This window comes from Aphelocoma coerulescens, chromosome 21 (assembly GCF_041296385.1).
Source record: "Aphelocoma coerulescens isolate FSJ_1873_10779 chromosome 21, UR_Acoe_1.0, whole genome shotgun sequence".
Classification (NCBI taxonomy): Eukaryota; Metazoa; Chordata; class Aves; order Passeriformes; family Corvidae; genus Aphelocoma; species Aphelocoma coerulescens.
Window position 1 is genome coordinate 7,907,007 of NC_091034.1, and position 22,495 is coordinate 7,929,501.

At 51.0% G+C, this 22,495-nt stretch overlaps 1 protein-coding gene across 2 annotated transcripts in view; it reads right to left on the reverse strand.

Moving 5' to 3' along the window:
• Window positions 1–22,495, reverse strand: part of SAMD11 (sterile alpha motif domain containing 11) — an 86,628-nt gene that overhangs the window by 58,635 nt on the left and 5,498 nt on the right. The window contains exons 1-2 of one of the 2 annotated variants that reach the window (XM_069034695.1): window positions 5,612–5,691; window positions 4,237–4,415 (exon numbers count right to left, since the gene is read on the reverse strand). In XM_069034695.1, coding sequence (XP_068890796.1) covers window positions 4,237–4,415; window positions 5,612–5,644 — 212 coding nt within the window. In that variant the 5' untranslated portion in view covers window positions 5,645–5,691. Of the gene's footprint in view, window positions 1–4,236; window positions 4,416–5,611; window positions 5,692–22,495 lie in introns of those variants that run through there. The other variant, XM_069034694.1, reaches the window with a different exon arrangement.

A 22,495-nucleotide genomic window follows, 5' to 3' on the forward strand; every position in this document is an offset into this window, starting at 1 on the left:
AGAAGAGAGAAGAGAGAAGAGAGAATATTGCCACGGTTGTGCCCACGTGCTCTGGTTCAGCTGCCTGCCCTGCAGGGACAGAGCTGGTGAAGATGAATTAAGGATTTCTCTTCAAGCAGCACAGCCCAACAGCACCAGGACCCCTGGGCACTCAACGTGCCCTGGAACACAGGACACAAACAGGGCAATCCCAGTGCTGCCTGGCTGGGTGGACAGAGCTGGATCCTCTCTCCTCCCTGCTCTTCCCAGTTATCCCTGCCTCAGCTCCCACTCTCTCCCTGTATCCACATCAGCACCCAGAAGGCTGAGCAGGGAGGGAACAGGGATTCAGGGAATCTCATCCATGGTTCCTGGAAGGACAACCTGACAATTGCAGCAGGAGACTGGCACTTGGGGCATCTGGGTTGGTCTCCAGCACGGAATTGCTGCTGCAAGGTCAGGCCCAAGGAGATGGGCAGAGATGCCAAGAGCACTTGTGGGGCAGGAGCTCATTTCCTTCCCTTCTTACACTTCACCTTTCCTGCTCTCTCACCTCTCCTTCCTGGGCAAGAAGGGATTTCTTGCTGTGTGTGATATTTTACCCTGCAGCATCCCCGGGAAGTGAGCGGCCGTTTTCCCCCTCTCTTCCCCTCAAATCCAAGTCCCCATGAGGTCAGTGACACCTTCCCAGCACTCTGAGCAGGTGTTTGAGCTTTACTCTCAGCCACACCTTCCCACGTTGCTGGGGGCTTGGACAAAGCTGCTCCTGACCCACCCTGTTCAATCTCAGATGCTGTCACTGCACTTCTCCTCTTTCCCTCCCCTCCCACACCAATGGAAGAGGCCGCTCTTTAAAACAGGAATTAAATGCATGAACCCACAAGATAATGCTGGGCTTAAATCCAGCAGCATGTGAGGATATTGCTGGTAAAGCTGAGCCTTCCTCCCTGGCTGCCCTGGCTTTCATCTGCCCGGAGATTCCTGGGATAACATCACGGAGATCCTGACAGGCAGTTTGCACCTGGGGGTGGAAAAGCTCCCAGGCTGAGGTAATGCATTTATCAGGGCTGGGTGGGATCTCCCTGAGAGGGGAAGGAAGTTAAAGCTTCCCAAATTACTGCAGAGCGATGGAATTTGTAGAGTCTAATTTAGAATTACAGAATCATTAGGCTTGGAAAAGCCCTCTAAGCTCATCCAGTCCAACTTTTAATCCAGCACTGCCGCGTTCACCACTAAACCGTGGCACATCCACACGTTCCTTGAGCACTTCCAGGGATGGTGACTCCACCACTTCCCTTGTTTGGTGTCTGGGGTAATCCAGAGGGCAGTAACAAAAGCCAAGACTGGCCGAAATTTTAGTTCAGCTTCTTGGGGAGTGGCAGCTTGGTCAACAGTCTGTGAGAAAAGAAAAAGGCTTCCTGAAAGGCAAAATTTCTGCCTGAATTCTGCTCTGTGCTCACTGCACCAGTGCAGCTCTGCCAGTATTACTGTGACTGAGAGAACTGCACAGGTGACACTGACACAGAAATGCCCGATACTGACGCCATCCTTCTCCCCAAACAGCAGAAATGATGCTCACAGCCAGAGAAACATCCCAGCAGAGAGTCAGGACAGCTTAACCAGACCTGGGAGTTCAGCAACACAACTGCTGCTTGTAGGCAGCGCTGCAAAGGAGCAGGATTTCCAGGAAGCTGGAATCTGAGAGAAAGGAAAAGGATTTTCCTCTGCAGCACGGTCCCAACAACCTCCAGAGCTGAGTGCTGCAGTCTCCCAGCACAGGGACACTTCAGGAAGGAGCTGGGATCAGCTGGCATGAGCTGAATGCTCTGGCTCAGGTGGGAGCAGCAGGTCCCTGCCCCTTCCCAGGGCTGCAGGAACAGGACAGGGAAGGTTCTCTCTGCCTCACATCTCCTCTGAAGGCCACGGGCAATGCCCAGCATCACAGAGGAACCTGCTGTCCAAGGCTGAGCTGAGGGACCAGCCAGCAAATTTCCAACTCCTGTTCTAATCCCCAGAGTCTTTCCTTCTCCAGTGCCCAGCCCTTAGAGCAGCAGGAAGCCTCCCTTGTGCCAGCAGTGGAAGGAAACACCACAAATGGAATTGGGAACAGCAGAAAAAGGAAGAGGCCAAGTGCTGAAAGCAGTGATGCAGGTGCTCACAGTGCCAGGTGTGCAGGGGGCACGTCCAGGGCAGCGGGAGGAAAACACAGGTTTGCTGAGGCCTGGCCTTGTTTTCCCATCCCAGTTTAACCTATTTCTGCTCTCAGTGGGGGCCAGCAAAGCCCCGGCCCCTGGGGGAGGACACAACAGGTGAATTAGGGCAGCAGCAGATGGGGCACAGTCCCTGCCGGGCCCAGCTGTCGTGTCTGGGCTGCGGCGCCTTTGTGCTGCTGCTGTCCCCAGAGCCACCCTGGCCACCAGGGCCAGCACGAGGGGGCCAGGCTGCTCCCCACTATGGCTCTGGAGAAGCTGGAGTGCCCAGTCTCCCCCTCTTTGGGACAGGGGGGCTGGGGGACCCCTGTCCAGGGGACAAAATGCTTGGGGATGCTGGGGGTGGGAGCAGTAGGTGGTCCCTGCCTGGGCACCGAGCACTGAATTCCTCTTTCTTCCCTTATTGCTGCACTCCCAGGAATCCTGCCTGCTCCATTTGCCCCGCAGTTCCAGCTTTCCCCCCACACTGCAGCAGAGCTCCCAGGAAAAGGAAAAGAACAACTGTACAAAAGCAGTGGGAGTCTAACCCAGCCGGGAAGAACGCTGCTCTCCTCCAAGGAAATAAAGCTTAACCAAGAGACCTCCAGACAAACTGATGGAGAACTGCTGAGAGCACAGCCATGGTGAGCTGGGGGATCACTGCCTAAGGACTGCCAAACATTTTTCCTTCATTTCCTAATAAACAAAGCAAAGCAATTACAGTAATTAAAGATTTAAGATAAGAGCACTTTATATTTGGGGGGCCCAGCATTATCAATTATGGAGTTATCATGCTGCTCTCCCTCCTAATGAGACAATCTAGCACTGTAATTTCGCAGCATTAAAAGCATAATTAAAGGGGGCAGGAGAAGCGGGCAGTTCACCAGAACTGATTAGGAGGGTTCCCTGTGCTCTGTGGCCCCGAGCACGGGCACAGCCCAGATCCATTCCCCAAACACCTTTCCATTTCCAGCAGATAACCCTGGAACACGGCTCCTGGACAGCTGCAATGATAAACCCAGGCTTTAATTACAGGAGGGTTTTATGGGAAGAGCTGGTTGCTCTTTTGTCTCCCTGCTCCAAGCCCTCAGCTGCTGAGGGTACCAGCATCTGTCGGAGGTAAGGGGGAAAAGCTGATCTACTCCCAGGCAAGGAACACATAAAACACCAGGAAAGCAATTACAGGCCTTCAGTTCCCTCTGCTCTGTTTTTATAGGGCTTGTCTCGGGATCTGAGCCCCGGAATGCATCAGAGGGAGATGACAACCGAGATGAGGTGCAATGATCTGCACGGGAGGCTGAGGCACGGTGCCTTTAGGGGTTTATTTTCCTGGAGTTACAGTTTTTCTGGTTTTTCAATGGGGTGAGAGAACCCAGGATTTTGCAGCTGAATATTGTGGGCACTGAGGCCTCACAGGAGAGGCCAGGTCAGTTACCAGGACCTAACTCAAGACAATCCTTTCTCCTCTTCCTCTAAGACTGCAGAATTCCAGGATGAATGTTTATGGCACTGGGAAAAACAGGATCAAAATCAAGCAGTTACTCCTCCCCCCTGCAACTCCCATCACTTCTCCCTCACTCCTAGAGGCTCTCAGGATGCTCTGTAATCAAACACAGGACCCCACACCTTGCTGCTACCCCTTCCCAAACTCTGCTCCCCAACACTCAATTCCCCTCAATTTAAATGACCCCAGAATTGGAGCACAACTGAAAGCAGAAGGCAGGATTTGGGGCCCCCCACACCTCTGTGGATAAGCCCACAGACGATTTCTTGGTCGTGCAGCTCCTTGGCTACAAAGACACAGAGCCCTGGGCAGGGAGTGAGGCACAACTGATAATGTGCAAATCCAGACCCTTCAGTGCAAACTCAAGGCCACACAGAGCCTCACTCACTCCAAACACGAGTAAGTGAAAATACCCCCCCCAGCTGCCCTTTGTGAGCTGAAATGTGGCATTTGCAGGGTGGTTCCAGCCCCTGGAGGTGACTCCCTGGGGCAGCGCTGCCTCCCCAAGGCTCTGCCTGGTTTCTGTGTCTTTGCCCCCACACTCCAGCACTGACAGGGCAGTACCTTCTTTTCATGATACTGATGTGCAGATCCTCCTCCTGCTTCACTTCGGGGTGCTGACCATTGCTCTTGTCGCTCTCCTCGCTGTCCTCACTGTGTGAGAAAATCGAGCTCAGCTCTTTCTTGGGGATCCTGGTGGGGGGCAGGGGGATCGTCCTCTTCTCTGCCAGGCGGCCCCGGTTCTGCCATGGGTTGGGATGGGGAGAGGGAAAGAGAAGAAAACAAGAATTTGGTGAGGAATCTCGGACCCAGCTCTCCTCTCCGAAGCTGTCAGTCCCTGCAGGGCCCACACTTCGCCCTGTTCATTCACTCTGCAAAGGACTTTCCAGCAGAGCCCCTTCTGTATCCAATTCTTCCACTTCTACCCAAGCCATGCACTTCCAGCCTCTCCTACCCTTTCACTCCCAGCCTGCATCTCATCCACACCGAGAGGAAGGAGGTGGCAGCAGAATCAGGCACCAGTCTCCATCTCCCGAGCATTTCCTACCAAATATCTGCACATCACCATTCAATTAAAGCTCTGCCAGTAGCCCAGGGAAGTCGTGACCCAGATGAGCCAGGGCTGTAAAGGGACACCTGCCTGTGCCAGCCAGCAGCAGGCTCCTGTGACACCAGGGAACACACTGGAAACCAGGCAGGCTGCGGTGCCACTGCCCCACAGAATCTGTAATTTTAGCCAACGAAACCATGAAACTGGGAAGGGAACCCCAGCGAGGGAGAGTGAGGCCGCAGTTCTGTGCATGTCCTCTGGACGGGGAGAAAGGTGCGTGAAACAGGGCCAAAAGATGCACAGGAACACTTAAATAATAACAGCTTCTCTGAAAAAAATTGATCTCAACTTTCCAAATAAAGCTGGCAAAAGGAAGAAGTCCTGGGAAAGCCAGTCAGGCTCTCTGCAGGGGAGGAACACTGATAGAAGAGCCCATGTTTTTTTAATTAAACAAATTAAGAACTTTACACAAATACCAAACAAAAACTTGTTTACCTCTGTCTATAAATTCCAGTTGTGGTCATTAAGGGCAGCCCTAATCACTGTGATAACGAGCTAAACCCATCTGGAAGGCATCACCCCAAGGAGCCACACTGGTTCTTCCCACTGAGCTGCAGGTCCCAGCCAAGCACAGCTGTCTGTGAGCAGCAGCACCCAGGGGAGAGGAGAGCAGTGGGCCAAAAAGGGCACAAAAATGGGAAAATCTGGGGAAAACCATGCACTTTATGAACTCTGCATCTCCTGCCCTCAAATACTTTTTGCGTTCAAGGTGTTTTTCCAGTCCTGCCCCCTCCTGATCTGTGCAGACAGAAAATGTGCCCCAAGTGCAACCTCTGCCCAAAGCCACCTCAGGAACAGAAGCAAACTCAGCCAAAAGGGGAGAAGTACCAGGGCCATTCCTTGTAAATCCCGGAATTCCATCCAATTTTAGAAGTCCTGTTTGCGCTGTATTTTTACTCTCAGGTTTGGGGCATTTTATTTCTTTATTTCCTACATCCCTCTGTCCCCAGAAAATTCAAATAGACTGAGCCAATCAATTGTGCCTTTTATACTCATCTATAGCCCGTTTGAAATCAATTGCACCTCCCTAATCTGTTTAGAGGAATCCACCAGCAGATACACATCACTTTCAAATTAAGCACAAAGGTAGCCAGAAGCCTGGCCCAGAACATCCTCCAGAATCAATTGTCTTGCCATTGACTTGGAAGGGCTCTGGTCCAAGCTGCAAACACACAAAGCTCTCCAGAACACGCCCAGCACGCCCCCAGTGAGGAGCTGCTCTCCAGACACCCCTGTGGGGGAACAGCCAGGTAGGGCAGGTGTTGATGCAGAATTATGGCCCAGGAACCCTCCAACAACCCCAGCAACACCAGAGAGGAGCCAAAGGTGCTTCCCAACACTGATTCAGCTCAGGAAACCTCTTGGAAGTTGCACCCTCTTCTCCCAACACAAGGATTTCCCCAGCCCTTGGACGGGGAGCAGAACATCCCTTTTCCTCTCTTTAATTAGTGTAACCAAACGTCTCTGCAATTCTCCAAAGCCTCTACGAGGGCTGAGCGTGGAGGGCACTGCAGAACAGCCTCGTGTTCGAGGGCTCCCCTCCCTTCATACATTGTTAAAGATTAATTTTGTGGGTTATGGTTCCAGCTAACGAAGCACAGCTGGAGCTGGAGTCAATAACCCTCCATTCCCCCGACAACTCAGCCCCGCTCCTGCGTCAGCCCGGCCCTCCCTGCTCCACCCTCCCAGGGTTTTTTGACACCATTAATTGCTTTCATTGCCTCTCAAAAGTATTGTCAGGGTGGGGGGTGGCTTTGTTTTTAAAAAAATCACAGACAGGAATATTTCCTTTCCCCGGGAAAAATCAGATGGGTACCAGTGCACGATTTCAAGTTACCCGAGTCCAGAGATGCAGCTGCAATTAAAAAAAAACCAAAACAACAAGAACTTGGGAACAGCAGCAGGTTCTGGGAGTGGAGAAGTCTGGAAGCCTGATCCTTCTGCCATGCAAGGAAAGGAGCATCAGAAAGATGGAGAACACTGGGGATATTTCTTCCTTTCTGGAGAGATGGGGGAAATTCCGCTCTGTGTGGCTGAGTAGGGTCAGTGGAGTTACAAAATCAAATCCTCCTCCCCCCACCCATCCAGCCCCTCCTGGCTCTCCCTTGGAGCCACGTCCTCCCAGCCAAGAATCCCAAAATCCAAGGAGTTGCATAAGAGCCCTGGGAGAGCTCGCAGATGGAATAAGGGGCGGAGAGCTCGGGGCTTGGGGGAGACACAGGAAGGGAGGGGAGGGAAGGTTTCCTGCCCTGGGAGCTGCTGCAGCAGGGTCAGAACAGCTGAACGCCCTGGTGTGACACCGAGAGGCAGCCAGGGAAGGGAAGAGCCCTCGCTGGGAGAGTCCCTGGTGAGCCTTTAATTGATCCCAGCCATGGAAAGGCCGAGAGCTCCGAGAGCTGCGAGGAAAAGAAAAATAATGCACATGAAAGCAAAGCTTTGGCCAGTCCCTGTGAAACCCTGGACAGCTGATCCTGGCGGGAAGTGACCCAAGCAGATGAGCAGGTGCAGTCCCTGCGGACACCGGGCAGCCAGGCCAGGGCCAGAAAAAAGGCACAGAAATGCAAATGCCCCGAGAACTGGCTCACACGTAGAAATATCAAAGCTGTTTGCAAGATGATTCACGTGCCTGTGATTCAACCCTCAAAAATAATTACTACTGGATAAAAAAACCTGCAGAAGAAACCAGCCCATGCATCCCTTCTACGTATGTAAAGCTGGGAAATACAGGGAGCAGGCAGGGAATGCTGGGGGGAGGTAAGAGGGGAGGTTTGTGAGCTGCTGGGAGCGGGAGAATTCTAAATCTCTTCCATATGTGAAGGAAATCCTCAAGCCCAGACAGCATTTTCTCTCTCTTTTTATTGATAATAAAGATAGGGAAAAGGAAAGGGGGAGGTTCGGAGAGCCTGGGATATTTTTCTTTTGCTTTTCCAAATAATAAACCTGGTGGAATGGCTTTAATTAGGGAAATTACACAGCAGTGGGGACCACACATCCCCCTGTAGAGTAACTGGCAGAGTTTGCATTTACCTTCAGCTGTGATTAGTGTAAACACCTCGGAGAGGGTCAGGTTGCCTTCCAAGATAATCCTGCCCTGTCCCCTGGGCCTTCATTAGCCCTTCCAGCCCAGTGTGCTCCCAGCCCCACTGTTCCAGTAGCAAATCCAGCCCAGGCACAGCTCTGCTGCCCTGGGCTCACCAGAATGTGCATCCAAGCAGAGGTCACAGGCAGGAGAAGGTGGCCAGGCTCTCATCCCACCTCCCAGCCCAGTGCTCAGCAATGAACAGAGCTCCCGAGGTGTCCCTTGCCCTGCTCCTGCCGGCCACAGCCCAGCCCTGCCAGCTGGCCACTGACAGCTTTATCATCCACCATCTCCTCCCAGTGACACCAGTTATCCTAAACCACAACTTCCCTGAGTAATCCCAAGCAGCTCCCTCGACCTCCTCGTGCTCCGGCTCCTGCTGCAAAAGCCGCCACCAACACGTTCCCTGCCTTGTACCTGTCCCTCCATCCTCTTTAGAGGGTTTATCCTGGTTATGCTGGAAGCTCTTTGGGGCAGAGGATGACGTGTGGAGGCTGAGGCTGCACAGGGAAATTGGGTCCTGCTATAATTGAAGAAAATATGGAAGTTTTAACCCAAAAGAAAGTTGCCCAGAAGGGAAGCTGCAGCTCTTCCCATCAATATTAACAATGTGATTTTGTGAAGCCCTAAAGAAACAGATGAACAAGATCTGTGAACAGAAGGGAACATTTCCCATTTAGAATCTCTCAGTAAGTTAAAAAGCCCAAAGGATAATTTGTTAATAGAGCGAGAGCTACGCTTTTCTGGGAAAAGCCAACTGGAATTTCCAGTCTTTGAAGGGAAGTAGGTCTAAGATAGAAAATCTATCAGGCCTTTGGAGCTCCCTGTTTTCAAAAACTCTTTGGAAGAAGGCTGAAAAGTGTCCTGCTCTTTGTTTTCTGTGTCTGTTTCCACATCAAATGACTTTGTCCCTTTCAGCCTGAGGTTGCAAAGAAGGAAGCAGAGATGTGAAGCCAGGTCCTCAGGCAATGTAAGTCAGTTCTGATGGAGCAAAAGTCAACTCACACCAGCTGAGTGTGGAACACTGTTGCTGTCTCCTAAACAAAGGCAAAACTTACAGATTTTTCTCTTTTTACTTTCCTTGCCTGCCCCTCCTCTCTGGTGAAGAGACAAGGAGCAAAAAGGCGTGGATGCTTTCAGACATTTCCCCTTCTCTTCCCACACCTCACTGCTGCACCTCTGGAGCGGCAGAAAAACAAGGGAGAGAGCAGAGTAATGGTCCAGCACTGCCCAGGTGTCAGTGCCTCCCTCCAAAGGCTCATCACATCACATCCAACAGCCTCCAGAGAATCTGAAACCCTTCCCCAATAGGAACCTGACTTCTGCTCTTCTTCCTCTCTGGAGACACGCCCTTAACACACTCGAGATCCTTGGGATTTCCATGCAGCCCAAAGGAGATGGGCCCAGGCCTCGCTGCAGCCTTTTTGCTCTTTTCTCTGAGTCTTCACTGTCACAGAGAGCAACTCTCACAGAGATCAAACAGAATCGCTGAGTTCCTCCCCACATCCACAGTTCTGCTGTAACAGAAACCATCCCCTCCCCACAGCACCTTCCTCGCTATCACACACAGAGTGATGTAAAACCACCAAAAAAGGCTATTTTCCCCTCTCCCCTTTTCCCTGGCACCTCTCCCCTGATGGGCTGTACCCTTTTCTGCAGTTTCACTCCTTTTCTCGAGCCTGGTGTCCCGTTCCACGTCCCTCCCACCCCACATTCCCTATGCAAACCTCAGCCTCCATCCCTGCTCCGCGATTTGCCTGCCACACCTGGGGGATTTCCCAGCAAATTGTATTACTTTATTTGGTCAATTGGCCTACAAATTGATTTTCCTGTACAAATAATGAACATTTATGGTTATTTTCCCCATAGACTGCTTTATTTCACGTGTAACAAAGACTGATTTCCTGCAGGTTTCGAGACCTGAGCATCTGAGCTGCAGTTACTGTGACCCCTGGCTGATGGATGGCAAAGGGCTCCAAGCACAACTGGAGGGTTTTGGGTTTTTTATTTTTACCCTGGCTACAGAGAGAGGTGGCAGCTGGAAGCAAATGTTGGTACCAGACTGAGGAATTCTACGGAATAATGGGAATAAATTGTTTTAGAAGAGACTCAGTCCTGGGATCAGGCAGCCACAAGGCCAGGCAAATAATGCAGGTGAAGGAGCTGGGGACAGAGGCCAGGGCTGGTGTCCCAGGCAGGGATGGCAGCATCCCCTGCTCGTCACAGCTTTTGGGGACACCCTGCAGGGCCTTTCTGTCATCTTCTGTGATTTTGGAGGGAAGAGGAGAAGGAGTCAGGGAGGCTTCCAGGGAAGCAGCTGGGATGAGGTGCCCTGGTGTGATTTGTGAGCAGGGGCTGCAGGATTGCTCTGTCCTGGCCTCCGGGGAGGCCGAGCCACAGCAGCAGCTCCACACACATTTCATCCCCACTAATGAGGGAAGGACTTTGGAGACAGAGCCTGGAGCGGGTTTGGAAGGTCAGTCCCGCAGGTGTGGGGACCACGGGGCTGGAGCAGGGCACCCAGCGCAGTGACTCTGGTTTGTCTGTGTGCAGGGGGGGTTACCAGCCCGAGGGCTGGGGGCGATGCTCAATTTAATTCCTCTTGATGGCTGAGCCGGGAGGGACGGAGGCCTCAGAGAGGCAGAGCCAGGGAGGTTTCTCAGGTGAATCTGATTGGGGGTGGCCACAGAAGAGAAAGTCAATTAGTCCGGCTGCCTGCAGCTCCCCAGCCCCCGCCCTCGGGGGGGGGCTCGGCCCGTGAAGTCTGACTTCAAATCCAATAAAAAATTAACTGCTTCTGAACAACTGCTCGACATGCCTCCTTAGAGTGCTGCTACGTGCTCCCAGCTGCAGCACGGAGTGAATTAATGAACGGGGAGAGAGGCTGAGAGTGCCAGGCTGAGGAGCTCCGAATCGCTGCCCCGCTGGGGGATCCCCTCGGCCGGGGGATCCCTCCCTTGTTCCTGGCACCGCTCAGGACGGAGCTGCCCTCAGCCCGCGGAGATGCCCAGAGCCCCGGGAAGGTGGCTCACACCTCAGGGCCCTCATCCTGCCTGGCCCCAGCACAACCCTGCCTGCTCTCAGGTGTGTCCTGCCGGCACTGGGGTCACTCCCAGGTCCCTGGCACTGTGTGCACCAACAAACCCAAAGGATAACCCCCTGTAGTCCCAGAAACACCAGGAACACACAGCCAGCGGGCTCAGCACGTTGGGAGCACCAGCCCGTGACCACACGATTTACAACATTTGTGTTTATAAATAACACTGGGAAATCAACGACCAACACACGCAGTGGCTTCCCAACGAGCACGGGATGATGCAGGGAGTGTTGGGAGTTGTATGTTTTGAAGGTGAACACAAAGAGAATATTAAAAAAAATAATAATAATACAAGAGAGGTAAATAATTCATCAAAAGAATGAAAAACAAGAAGCTGGAAGGGAAAAAAGAAAAACAGCAATGCCAGAGGGAAGAGTTTTCTGAGAAGGTGAAGAGAACCTAATCTCACCTGGGAGTGAAAACCAGAACCAAAGTTAATTGCAGTAAAGCAGGGGGAAGTTTTAGAGGTGAAAGGATTTATCAGGAAGTGGTGTCTCCCCTCTCAGGCCCTGAGGAATCTCCCCAGGGTGGGAAGCAGAGCTGGGACCGCGGGGCCGGAGGTGGCTTCCAGCAGCACTGACACCATGGACAGAGCCTTCCACCAGCCCGCAGGAATTCCAGCAGCTCCTTCCACCCAGAGCCCCCCAGCCCTCGGTCTGTTGTACACACACCCACATTAACACAACGTGCCCACAACTGTTTGTTGTGAGTCTTGGGGGTTTCCTTCAATTTTGAAAACAAAATTGCTGCAGAGAAGGGGCTGGATTTGGACGTTTGCTGAGGGCCATTCTGCCGCTGCCATTCCCTGCTTTAAATCACAGCACATCTGCAAAAACCCAACTAAAACCCACACAGTTTTCAGTGGGAACACCTTGGGTTTCTCCTGCACGAGTAATCCCCTCCAGGCTGGGGCTCCTTCCCGTGCTGGAATGACGCTGAGCCAGGCTTGGAAAGTCCCTGGACGGGCGTTCTCCGGGATAAATGCAGGTAAAACGCACCCGTGCTGAGCTCCCGAGGAGGGGAGCCGGGGCCACGGGTGGCACCGCTCCCCCTTCCATGCTGACGTGCTGCAGAGCAAACTGCAGGCCCAAGTTATTATTTACTTGCTGATTTTCTGGGCCTGTTAAAACAAAAAGCCCAGCCAAACACAAGCTCTGCCAATTACACTGTGCCAATCCTAATCCCCCCCCTGCAGCTCCAGCAGACACAGACTCCTCGGAGGCCTCCTGATCCTCTTGTGCTCTGCTAAGCAGCTCTGGGTCACCCCGGGAGCATCGGCATTGGAGGAGGCTGGGAAAGGGAAAGTGAAATCCCACCCTGGGCATGTTTTCCATCACATCTCCCTCCTGCAGGAGTCAGAGCTTCCAGTTTACAGCTTTGGTTTTCCCTGCAGACACCCAGTCCCCAGGTGATGGTGCCCACACCTGCTTGAAAGGGCATGGAGAGATCCCGCTCCAGGAATTCCTGTCCCCAGCTCAGGGGAGCCCTGCCATGGACAGATCCTGCTCCAGGAATCTTTCTCTGGATTTCCCTCACTCCAGCTCAAAGCAAAAGCAAAATCCAAATGTCAGAGCACAGCACAACATCCCCTGAACTCCACAGTGTAATCCCTGCAAAACCCAACTCAAACCCAGCACAGACCCAAATTCTGATGGAGAAACAGCCAAAATAAGGGTTAATCAAACTAGGGTCAAACTCTTACACCCATTAGTTCTGGAGACACGAGATCAGGTCTGAGACAGCTCCTGAGAAGTAAATGCCCTATTAAAATAAACAGGGATCAGATGGACAAATCCCTGCAGACGCTTCCAGAGGCTCAGCTGGATCTCCCTGTGCGCTGTGCTGGGGCAGGTGAGCCATCCCCAAACACAGCAAGAGCAAAGCAGCACCAGGCACTCCAAGAGGCAGAGGCCTGGCTTTGTTTGGACACTGGGTGCCAGCTGCAACTCCAGAAAAATCCCCTCTGAAATCACATTTAGAGTCGGGAAGGTAAACAGAAGACAAGAGTAGCATTTAAAAATACAAGTTAAACGAATAATAACTGTGGATTCTTTCACAAAGACTGCCAAGGTGGAATTTAGGAGGAAAGAAATTCGGCCCCCTTGGGAGGCCACTCATTGTTCACTGATCCCTGTGGCTTCCCGGGTGTTATTTACCGAGCCCAGGAGGGCAGCTGGGACAGGGATAAGGGAGGGAGATTAGGAGAGCTGCACCTCCCCGGGAGGAGGGATCCCACACAGGAGCCCTGGCTGCCGGGCAGATCTCCCTGCTGGCACCACTGCTGCCTTTCTCACCCTGGGAATGTGCTTTTGGAACCAGGAATGTGCACTGGGAGCTCCTGAGCTGCTGCCTCTCACCTGCTGTCACAGCACAGCGGCTCCCGCAGAGGGAGAGCTCTGAAGGAAAGGGCTGGGGCCACCTGAGCTGCTGAACCTCCAGCCCCTGGTGCCTCCCCTTTCCCCCTCCTTCTTCTTCCCAGACAAACTTGGTACAATTCTCTGCACTGTTAACCCAGGAAGGCTCCAAGTCAGGCTCTTGAGGCTTTTTCCTCACTGAATTTTCCGTCTGGAATGACTCCCACACATGGTGGGTAATCCATGAGGTGAAGCCAGGGATGACTGAGATGGGCCAGAAAGGCAGCTTTGAATTTGACTGCATTTTTAATTAACTGCATGGCACTTACAAGCCAACGACAGGCTCGTGTTCGATAAATGGGAAGTAATTAAATAAAAAAGCACAAGCTAAAGAATAGTTTTGTATGTGCCATGCATATTCAAATATTCAAATAATGAGTGTGATATTAATAAAATGTATCACAGTACACCTTGATATAAAGCAGATTTGCTGGGCTGTACGTATGGTACAGCTCTGGGGCCTTACAAGGGTGGCAAAAGCAATAAAAAGAAAAAACAAAAATCTCTTTGTAGGGAAGCAGCCACCATCGTGTTGTGGCCCTGTGACATGGGGGGAACCCCATTTCCAGCTCTTTTCCCAGAGGATTACAAGGGATCATTTCCTCTCTTCATGCCCCTCTTCTCCCTCACCTCTTCCATGTTTAAACCAGGGGTTTTCACACTGAGGGAGGATAATGCAGCACCCAGAGTGGTCCCTGTGGGCAAGAACAGCCCAGCCCTGCTCACACTGAATTCCAAGAGCAGCCAAAAAGCCCCAAAAGCACCTCCTGAAATGCCAGCCTGCCCCCAGCCCTGCTGATGTCACGCCTCCTCTCCAGCTCTAATTACCAGGATTCTCTGATCAAGGTGGAATTATTTGCTGATCAAGGCTGTTATTGATCGGAAGCCGCCGGCCTGCTGGGATCAGAGTGAGCGGCAGAGCAGCCCCCGACAGATTAAACACTGCCAGAACATCCAGGGAGGCTCGGAGGGAAGAGTCTCTCTTCCTGCACATCCCTCAGCATATGGCAGCTTTCACAGCTCGGGGAGACCGAGATGCTCCGTGCCAGGCAGGGCTCACACTCCCAGCCCTCGGTGCCAGCAGCGCTGGGGAGGCTCCTCCGAGCAGAGAACTCCGCTGGGCTGGGAGGGAGCAGGGCAGGAGGGCAGGAGGGCATTTCCTGATGGAAATAATCAGGGTTCAGAGGCCCCACGCTCCTCTTCTGTGCACACAGCCCTGCACTGACACCTCAGAGCAAACACCAAGGGAGGCTGAGGCTGCTCCAGGAGCCGCAGCCCTGACAGGACACGCTGGGATCACAGCTTGGTACAACTCAAACCCACCTCGCCTCGGAATCTGGGGCCAGACCGGGAGCCCTGACTGAGGGACCAGGAGAAAACAAGAGCAGACAGACAGACAGGAGGGAGGGCTGGAGCAGCAGCGAGGTGGGGAAGGCTTGGCTCTCCCAAGGCAGCCCCAGAGCCTTTTTTTGGGAGCCTGGCACAGCTTTCCATCACCCAAAGGCACAGCTCGGGCTGCGGAGTGGCACGGAGCACGAGGGGAGGCTGGAGGGACAGCACCGCTCCCTTCCCAGAGCCCAAAGCAGCTCCAGCTCAGCCCCACGCCGGCTTTGCCATCAACCCAGCTCTGAACAGGAGGGGGAAGGCAGAAATCCCACTGGAGACACAAAGCAGATCCCAAGGAGTGACAGACTTTAGGACATTTCATCAGCACAGCACCAGGGGAAGGGTCTTTGTAGTGGGGAAGGGCCTTCCCCACCCATTGGGAAGATTTTAATCTTCAATAACTGCATGTGTGAGTTTAATCATGCCTTCATTCACTGGAGAACTCCAGCCTGGCTTACTGAGGACAAGGAGGTAAGAGTGGCTTCAGCCCATTGTTAGATGGCAAAGACAGAACCATCAGAAGTAAGGCAAAAATAAAAATATTCAGTACATCTTTTTGTTTCTGCACTGGGAGGAAAAGCCAGCTCTGGCATGGCATGGACATGCAACACTTTTCACTCCAGCAGTGAATTAGGAGGTGTCCAAACAGAAACTTCCAAAGTGATACAGGTTTAAATCAGCAGATTTGGGTAAGTTGCTCTAAAAGGCTTTTGGGATACTTATCCAGGGAAGTTCTTGAGACACTTCACTCAGATTTTTAATGAGCCTCAGAACAATGAGGAAATACAAGGTAAATGGGAAAACACAGCACTGTGACTGTATTTTAAAAAGCTTAAGCAGAATAATCCAAGTAATTTTATAACCCCCAGGAGAAATAATGAAATAGAGGAAACCGAACAAGTAATAATAAATTAACAGAGGGCGATATAATTTATGCAAATTAAAGCTTGTTAATGGAAAAGATGTTAAACCAATATATCTTTTTTTTGCTGAGACAATAGTGCCAGCGTAATGTGCTTGGATTTCTGCGAGGTATTTGCTCTGACACCACACAACTTTCTGAATGTGGAATTAGAGCCCTGCAAGGGAGAATTCTGCCTGCCTGAATCCTCCAGACAACCTGGGCTGGGGAAGGTGTCCCTGAATGAGATTCGAGGGCTTTGAAGTCTGTTCCAACCCAAACCACTCCAGGATTCCATGATCCTAAAAATGAGCAACTTGTTCTGTTCTCCTGCTGGTGAGGGTGGGATTATTCCCAGTGCAGATCAATTTGCTCTGAACCCACCACTCACACCCGTTTCTCAGCCTCCTCTGCCCTTCCCTCTCTCTCACTTTGCTGCATCTCAGTATTTCCTTATGATACAGGGGGAAAAATGAGTTTTCACTCTTGTTTCCAGAGCTTGCCATGAAAAGCAGTCCAGGGGGTTGGAGGAGTCCCACCACAACACCAAAATTACTCTCAAGATGGAAGTTTTTCAGCTAAAGGAAAAGCACAGCAACTTAGGGCACATAATTTCAAATATCCTTTAAACACACTTTTTGCAGATTCTACAGTGATTTAAAGACAACAGCAGACACATCAAAGGCAGAACTAAATCCTCCCAAAGCAAGGATGATTTTTGCCCTCTGCACACGCCAGGGGACAGAAATGCTCCCCAGCCTCATGGAATTACTCTTAACTGAACTTACGCCTGAGAAATCCATCACAACAAGGTGAGACTTCAAAAAAAACCCAGATCCACATTGCTGATACAAACAAGTCCAGATCCAGACCTGCACGAACAGCTCTTGAATTTCAAGCCAAAGATGTTTTAAGAAATCCCACTGTTAATGCAGGGATTAGAAAATGAATTACATTTTAATTCAGAATTAAAAGCACTCTGCTGAGGAGCAGCCAGGCTGCTCCTGCTCTGCAGTGACACCACCAACTGTCCATTGGGCCTGCAACACCCTCAGCAGGGGTGTTTGGAGCTGCACCACCAAAAAAAAAAATCTATCTGAATAAATCAACCCTCTGCTCTGCAAGGGCCAACACAGCCTGAGAAGAAACAGGGCTGCTTGAGGGCCAGAACACCCCAAATTTTCCATGCTCTGCTGGGTGCCCTCTGGTGCACAGCGGATTTTGATGCAAGCCCTGCCAGTCTGAAGATGAAAAGGAAGTCAGCAGAGTTAAACCGAGGTAAATCTTGGCTGATTGTGATCAAAGTCCACCCCGCACTCCCGTTTTAACCCACACTCACTTCAGATGTGAACATGATGTTATCGGTCCCACTGCAGCTGAGCAGGAACACGCCAGGCATGGATGAGGTCCCAAGAGTTTTGGGCATGGAACACACAAGGAACAAAAAAAACTTCCCAGCCATTCATAACATATTTTTATGTGTTTTCATTTTCTTTCTTTAACTCTAAAACATTATAATACTTAAGACTAATGGTGTGCAATGTTTAAGTAACCCCAGTGTTGTAAATTCCAGTGCATTGAATCATCCCTGAAGAGCCTTGCAGTGCCTTCCTTTGCAAGGGCACTTTAGGGTTAAGTGGGTGAATCACAAGGGGGAAATAAAAGAGGAATTGATATCATAGTCCCCTCTGGGAGAGGAGAAAAAATAAAATTAAAAAAGGCAGGTCTGTGTGGTTCACTCCGTGCCACAGAAAAAGAGATCTCAAGAAACACAGCTGTGACGAACAGTGGGGAAAGTTATTGATCTAAAAGAATTCATTTTTATTATAAGGGCTGGTACTTTTACTTATTTAATAAAGGTCTGGCGTCAAATCACTGTGAATTTCAGGATTATCTAATTCCATCTAATCTCATTCAATCACTGATGCTCCAGACTGTAGCAGAAAGGAATGTTTGCCCTTTCCTGTCTTCAGGGGCCATCTCTGGTTGCCCTGGCAACACAGCAAAAGCAGCTCCCTCAGCCAGTACCACCTATCACATCCATCTCCGGATAAAAGGCAGGGATGGGGTTACAGGGGAGGTTTTGCAATTTGATGGGCAGAGATAGGCAGGGAGAGGCAGAGCAGCAGCTGCCCCTGGGGTGGGATCCACTCCTAACCCGAGCGAGCACAGCCCAGAGCTCTGATAAACACCAGCTCCGGGGTAGGACACTCCAGGCAGGGAACTCTGGCTCTTCAAAGGGAACAGGGAAGTTTCCTACCAAGGAGCTGTGGTGATTAAGAGGCCCAAGTGAACCAAAGTCGTTTAAAATCCCAGAGCTGCTTTTGAAATCACCTGAAGCAATCCCGGCACTGAACTGGGCACCAGCTCCAAGCAAACACAACTTCGCTGCAGTTCTGTCATCAGAAATATCTCAGCTTCTGTATTTCCTGTCCTGTGGCTCTTCCATCACCAAAAGCTCTCCATTTTTCCAGCTTCCCAATTCTCTGGAATTCCCATTCTCAGCCACGGGGACAACTTCCCTGGCTGGTGCCGGTGGATGTCACCCCAAGGTGACGCTGCCTCCACTGCCCTGGCTGGTTGGTGAATGCTGCTGCAGGTTCCCTTCCAGCTGGAGATGGAGATGATTAAAGAACCTGCTCTGCAGAGGGATTGACGCTGTCTTGACATCTGAAACTGAGGGATTTGATGCACAGCGATATTTCTGTGCAGCTAATCAAAGAACAGGGCAAACTTGGGCTTGATGGGCTTCCCAGATCCTGTGGCTTTGTATCCATGTGCAAAACGAAGTAAAAGTGACAATTTTCCCATGGACTAGAGGCAAAATAAATGAGCAAGAACCTTTCAGTGCCTGGGAATTCCCTTCATTCATCCTTCCTCATCCTCAGACTGTTACAAGAAAATCCCTGATCAGATTCTATTTCTGACCCAGGGGGATGTGTAATTTCCTCTCTGTCCTCGCTGGTTTTGCTAAAATAAGAGCCAAGAACAACAGGAAGGAAATGCAGAGCTCCAGCAGAGCAGGGGGTGTGGACAGAGGCACCTCCACTCCACAGCAGGCTGAGAGCACAGCAGAGGTGCTCTGGTTTATTTGCAAACTGCACCTGATTCCTGCAGCATTAATGAACTCTTCAGGAGAGTCTTTCCTTGCCCTCAGCTGGAAAACACAAGTTTGGGACAGAGGGCCCTGTAATGAGTTCTCCAGTGACATCTGCCAGGAGTGAGGGAGGTGAGCATGTCCCAACAGCAAGAAAAAGCCCTGAAATGGTGAGAATGGTGAATTCTTCAGCTGAGAAAGTGAAGATGCTGCATTTCAATAGAGAAGGAAGAAGGGAGGGAAGAGGGCATCATAAGACATTTTCCAGATAAAGGAAACAGACTGGGCATAGGAGAAACAGGGCAAGACAATGCAGAAGGGGGAAGGGGGGAAGGAAAAACAAACAAACCAACCCCACAAAAGCAAACAAACAGGAGAGAAAAATAAAAAAAAATACAGAGCCAACAGAGTGATTTTACAAGCGTAATATTTTTGTCAAGCAATAATTAAATAAAAACAGAGGGGATCTCTTTTCCAAAGTCCAGGGCCAATCATAAAATCCCTGACTGGTTTGGCTTGGAAGGAACCTTAAATTCCACCCCCTGACATGGGCAGGGACACCTTCCACTATCCCAGGCTGCTCCAAGCCCCGTCCAACCTGACCCTGGACACCTCCAGTAGGTTTCCAGTAGGACACTGTTCTCTGCTCTCCCTGTCCCATAACTGAACCAGAACGAGCATGCTGAAAAGTTCATCATCCCTGCAGACCTGAACTGGTTGATAGTTTTAAATTAACAAAGTTTATGGGGGAGTTCATTGTGCTCTTGGTCACCCTTTGCCTTTCAGCTCCCAGTTCACTGAAGGCATTTGCCGCCAGGCTCCAAACGAGCACCGCTCCCTTTGAGTGAGGCCAGCGAGTTTGGACACAGAGCAGTGCAAATTAAAACCAGGTGTCTGTGCCCTGAAGCACCAGAGACAGCCCTAAGCAGTTTAATGACATCTCTAAATAATTTTGACAGCAAAATTACTTCTCCTGTGTCACCTTTACACTGCCCTTGACACGGCGCTAACGAGATGATGTTGCTTCCCCTGCTTCTCTACATTTATTTGTCTTTCTTCCCAGGCCTCACTTTCTTTTCCTCAGAGCAGGAGAATTCCAGCACCAGTCACCAGAGCTGGCTGCAGCTGCCCATTTCCTGGGTCAGACCTGCCCCCAGAGGGGCTGAGGGCTCAGAAATTGCCTCTCCCTACAGCAGAGCCCAGGACACCTCAGGGAATCAAGCCCATGCCGATGTCTGTGGGATAAGGAACCCCCTCTGCAGCCTTAGAGCATCCCAGGAGAAGATCTGCTCCCTCCAAGCAGAACCCTCACACACACCAAGCTCAGCAGAAATTTTCCTTCCCTCTCTCCCAGGCAGGGTTACACTGGCCTGGTTTCCACAAGCACTGACCTCACACACGGATCCTCCTCCGTTCTTCCATCACACGAGACCTTTCCCCTCCATTGTCTCCTCACTGCTCCCTGGAAGAGCAGAAATCTTCATCCCAGCTCCTGCACGAGGGGAAACCTCCCCCCTTGGAGCTCCTTAAAGCCCCTTGTAAGATAAAATTATTTTCCTAAGCCACAGCTGCTTCTACATCTCTGCTGTTCACTCACAAGCCTGCAATCCAATTAATATTTTCCTTTCCAGAGGGTATTTAATAATCCACAAAATTAAATCCTTCAGCATTGTGCTGGCACTCTCAGTGCCATTGATCTGGGTTTGTTTTGCCTCTGTGCAGAACAATAACTGCTCCTTTTATGGGTGCAGCACCCACCCTCCAGCCCCCTGACAGGGGCAGCTGCTGCTGGGAGCAGGAGCAGTTTGGACCATCAGGAATAACTTCACTGCACAGCACATTTCAGAGCACCTCTCCCAGCCACACTGATCCCATTTCCAGCTGTTTTCTCCTGAAAATCCCCTCTTGGAAGCACTCTGTGACCCCAGAGCAGTGGATTTTAGGGACCCTTCTGTGAAAGCAGCAGCACAGAGGTTCCCACTGCCCTCAGAGCAGGAACCCCTGTGAGCTGGACCCAAACTCAGCGCCCCTGCCCAGCACTGGGTGGGCCCTGTGAGTCCCTCAGCCCATTTCAGACCAGGATTCACCGCATCTCCAGTTTCTCCATAAAGCTGAGATCTGACAGAGTTTGAATAAACTTCTGTTAAGAATTCAAGTTGGACTTGCAAGACCGCAGTGCAACCACAGGCTGAAATCCACCTGGGCCAAGTCCTTTAAAAAACAAAACAGAACCAAAAAAACTCCCACGAATAAACAAAAAAAGCCCATCCAACTCCAAAACCTCCAACAAACACTAACCTGAACTAAAATGTGCTGGATTAAAAGCAACAAGCCAAATCAGCATGAAACCACAAATAAAAATCAACAGACTGTGCCAAAGACCTTGGCGGGATTTGGAGGTTTATAAGTCTGCTTTACAGAGGGGCTTTTTCCACATTCATAAGGCAGCCCCGAGGGACACAAAGGCAAAGTTATGAAAACAGTCCCTGCACATAAACCCCAACATTCTCCAGCTCCCATCCCTAAGCCCACAGCAGCTCAGAAAGGACCCTAAATCTAATCTATTCCGTTAACAGTGAAATTTCAGAATTAATCCTGCCTCTGCAGGCAGCCAAGTAAATTCTCCAGCATGCAAAGTCCTCTTTCCATAGGAGAGTTCTCCTGGAAGACTCCTGCCTGGTGTGGGAGATTCTGCTTTTGGTCAAAGCCTCTGAATTTGGATCCCACCACACTCAGTAGCCCCGGGATCTCCCTCCCTTGCCCAGGTGCTGCTCTGCTCCTGGCTCTCCAGGGAAACTGTGGAGCAGCCAGGAGGGGAACACTGGGGAAGGACAGAGAGTGGAGCTGTAGCCAGAGCCAGCCCATGAGTGACACAAAGCCACTCTCTGGGGTGACACAGAGCTGCCTTCCACCCCTGCACCCAAAACGGACCAGGAGAATGCTCAGAAACCTCAGGGCTAAACAACAGACTTTGCTCATTACTGGCATTTTTGAAGTTAGCAGATAGTTCCTCTTTCCACCCTGACAAAGTCTTGGACTGACGCCTGAACCTCAGGGCAGCAAAGGAAAACAACAACCATGATGACGAAAAGCAAAAAGCAGCAAATAAAAAATCACATATAAATCAAGCCAAGAGCAAAACACGGCCCCAGCAGGCAAATTAATTCCCATTGTCAGTGCCCCAGTTTGCACAGCCACCCTGTGTCTCTGCCTGTGATGGAGGAGATGGGGCAAACCCCAAACATCATTTATTGCACTTTTTGTTTTGTTTTGTTTGAATGTGGCCACATCACAACAGCTTTGGGGAAATGCATCTTTCCTTCTCTACCTATGCCCCAAACCCTGAACTCCCAACGAGGGCCACTTTTCAAACAGACACCCTGTCCAAGAAATGATGGGAAAAGAGGATGAGGAGCAGCCAATCTCCAGCCCTAACTCCCTTTCAGAGGCAGCACTGCGAGAATGGAAAACACAGCAAAGGTCACAGTCTGTCTGATAAGGGAAACAATCAAGTGTCTCATAAGGAATGTCCTTCCACTGTTATCCTGGATGTGTGATGCTGGACTTCAGAAATCTAAGGTCTTTTCATTCATCAGTAAGGATTTCAGGGCTGTAAAAGCCCCCTGCCCCTTCCAGGAGCAGCCCTGGCTGCAGGATGAAAGCAGAGATGGAGAGAATGGTGCTGTTTGCAGCGCTGAGGGAAGTTCGATGGAGCAGAGGAAACCCTGGAGGGAATGG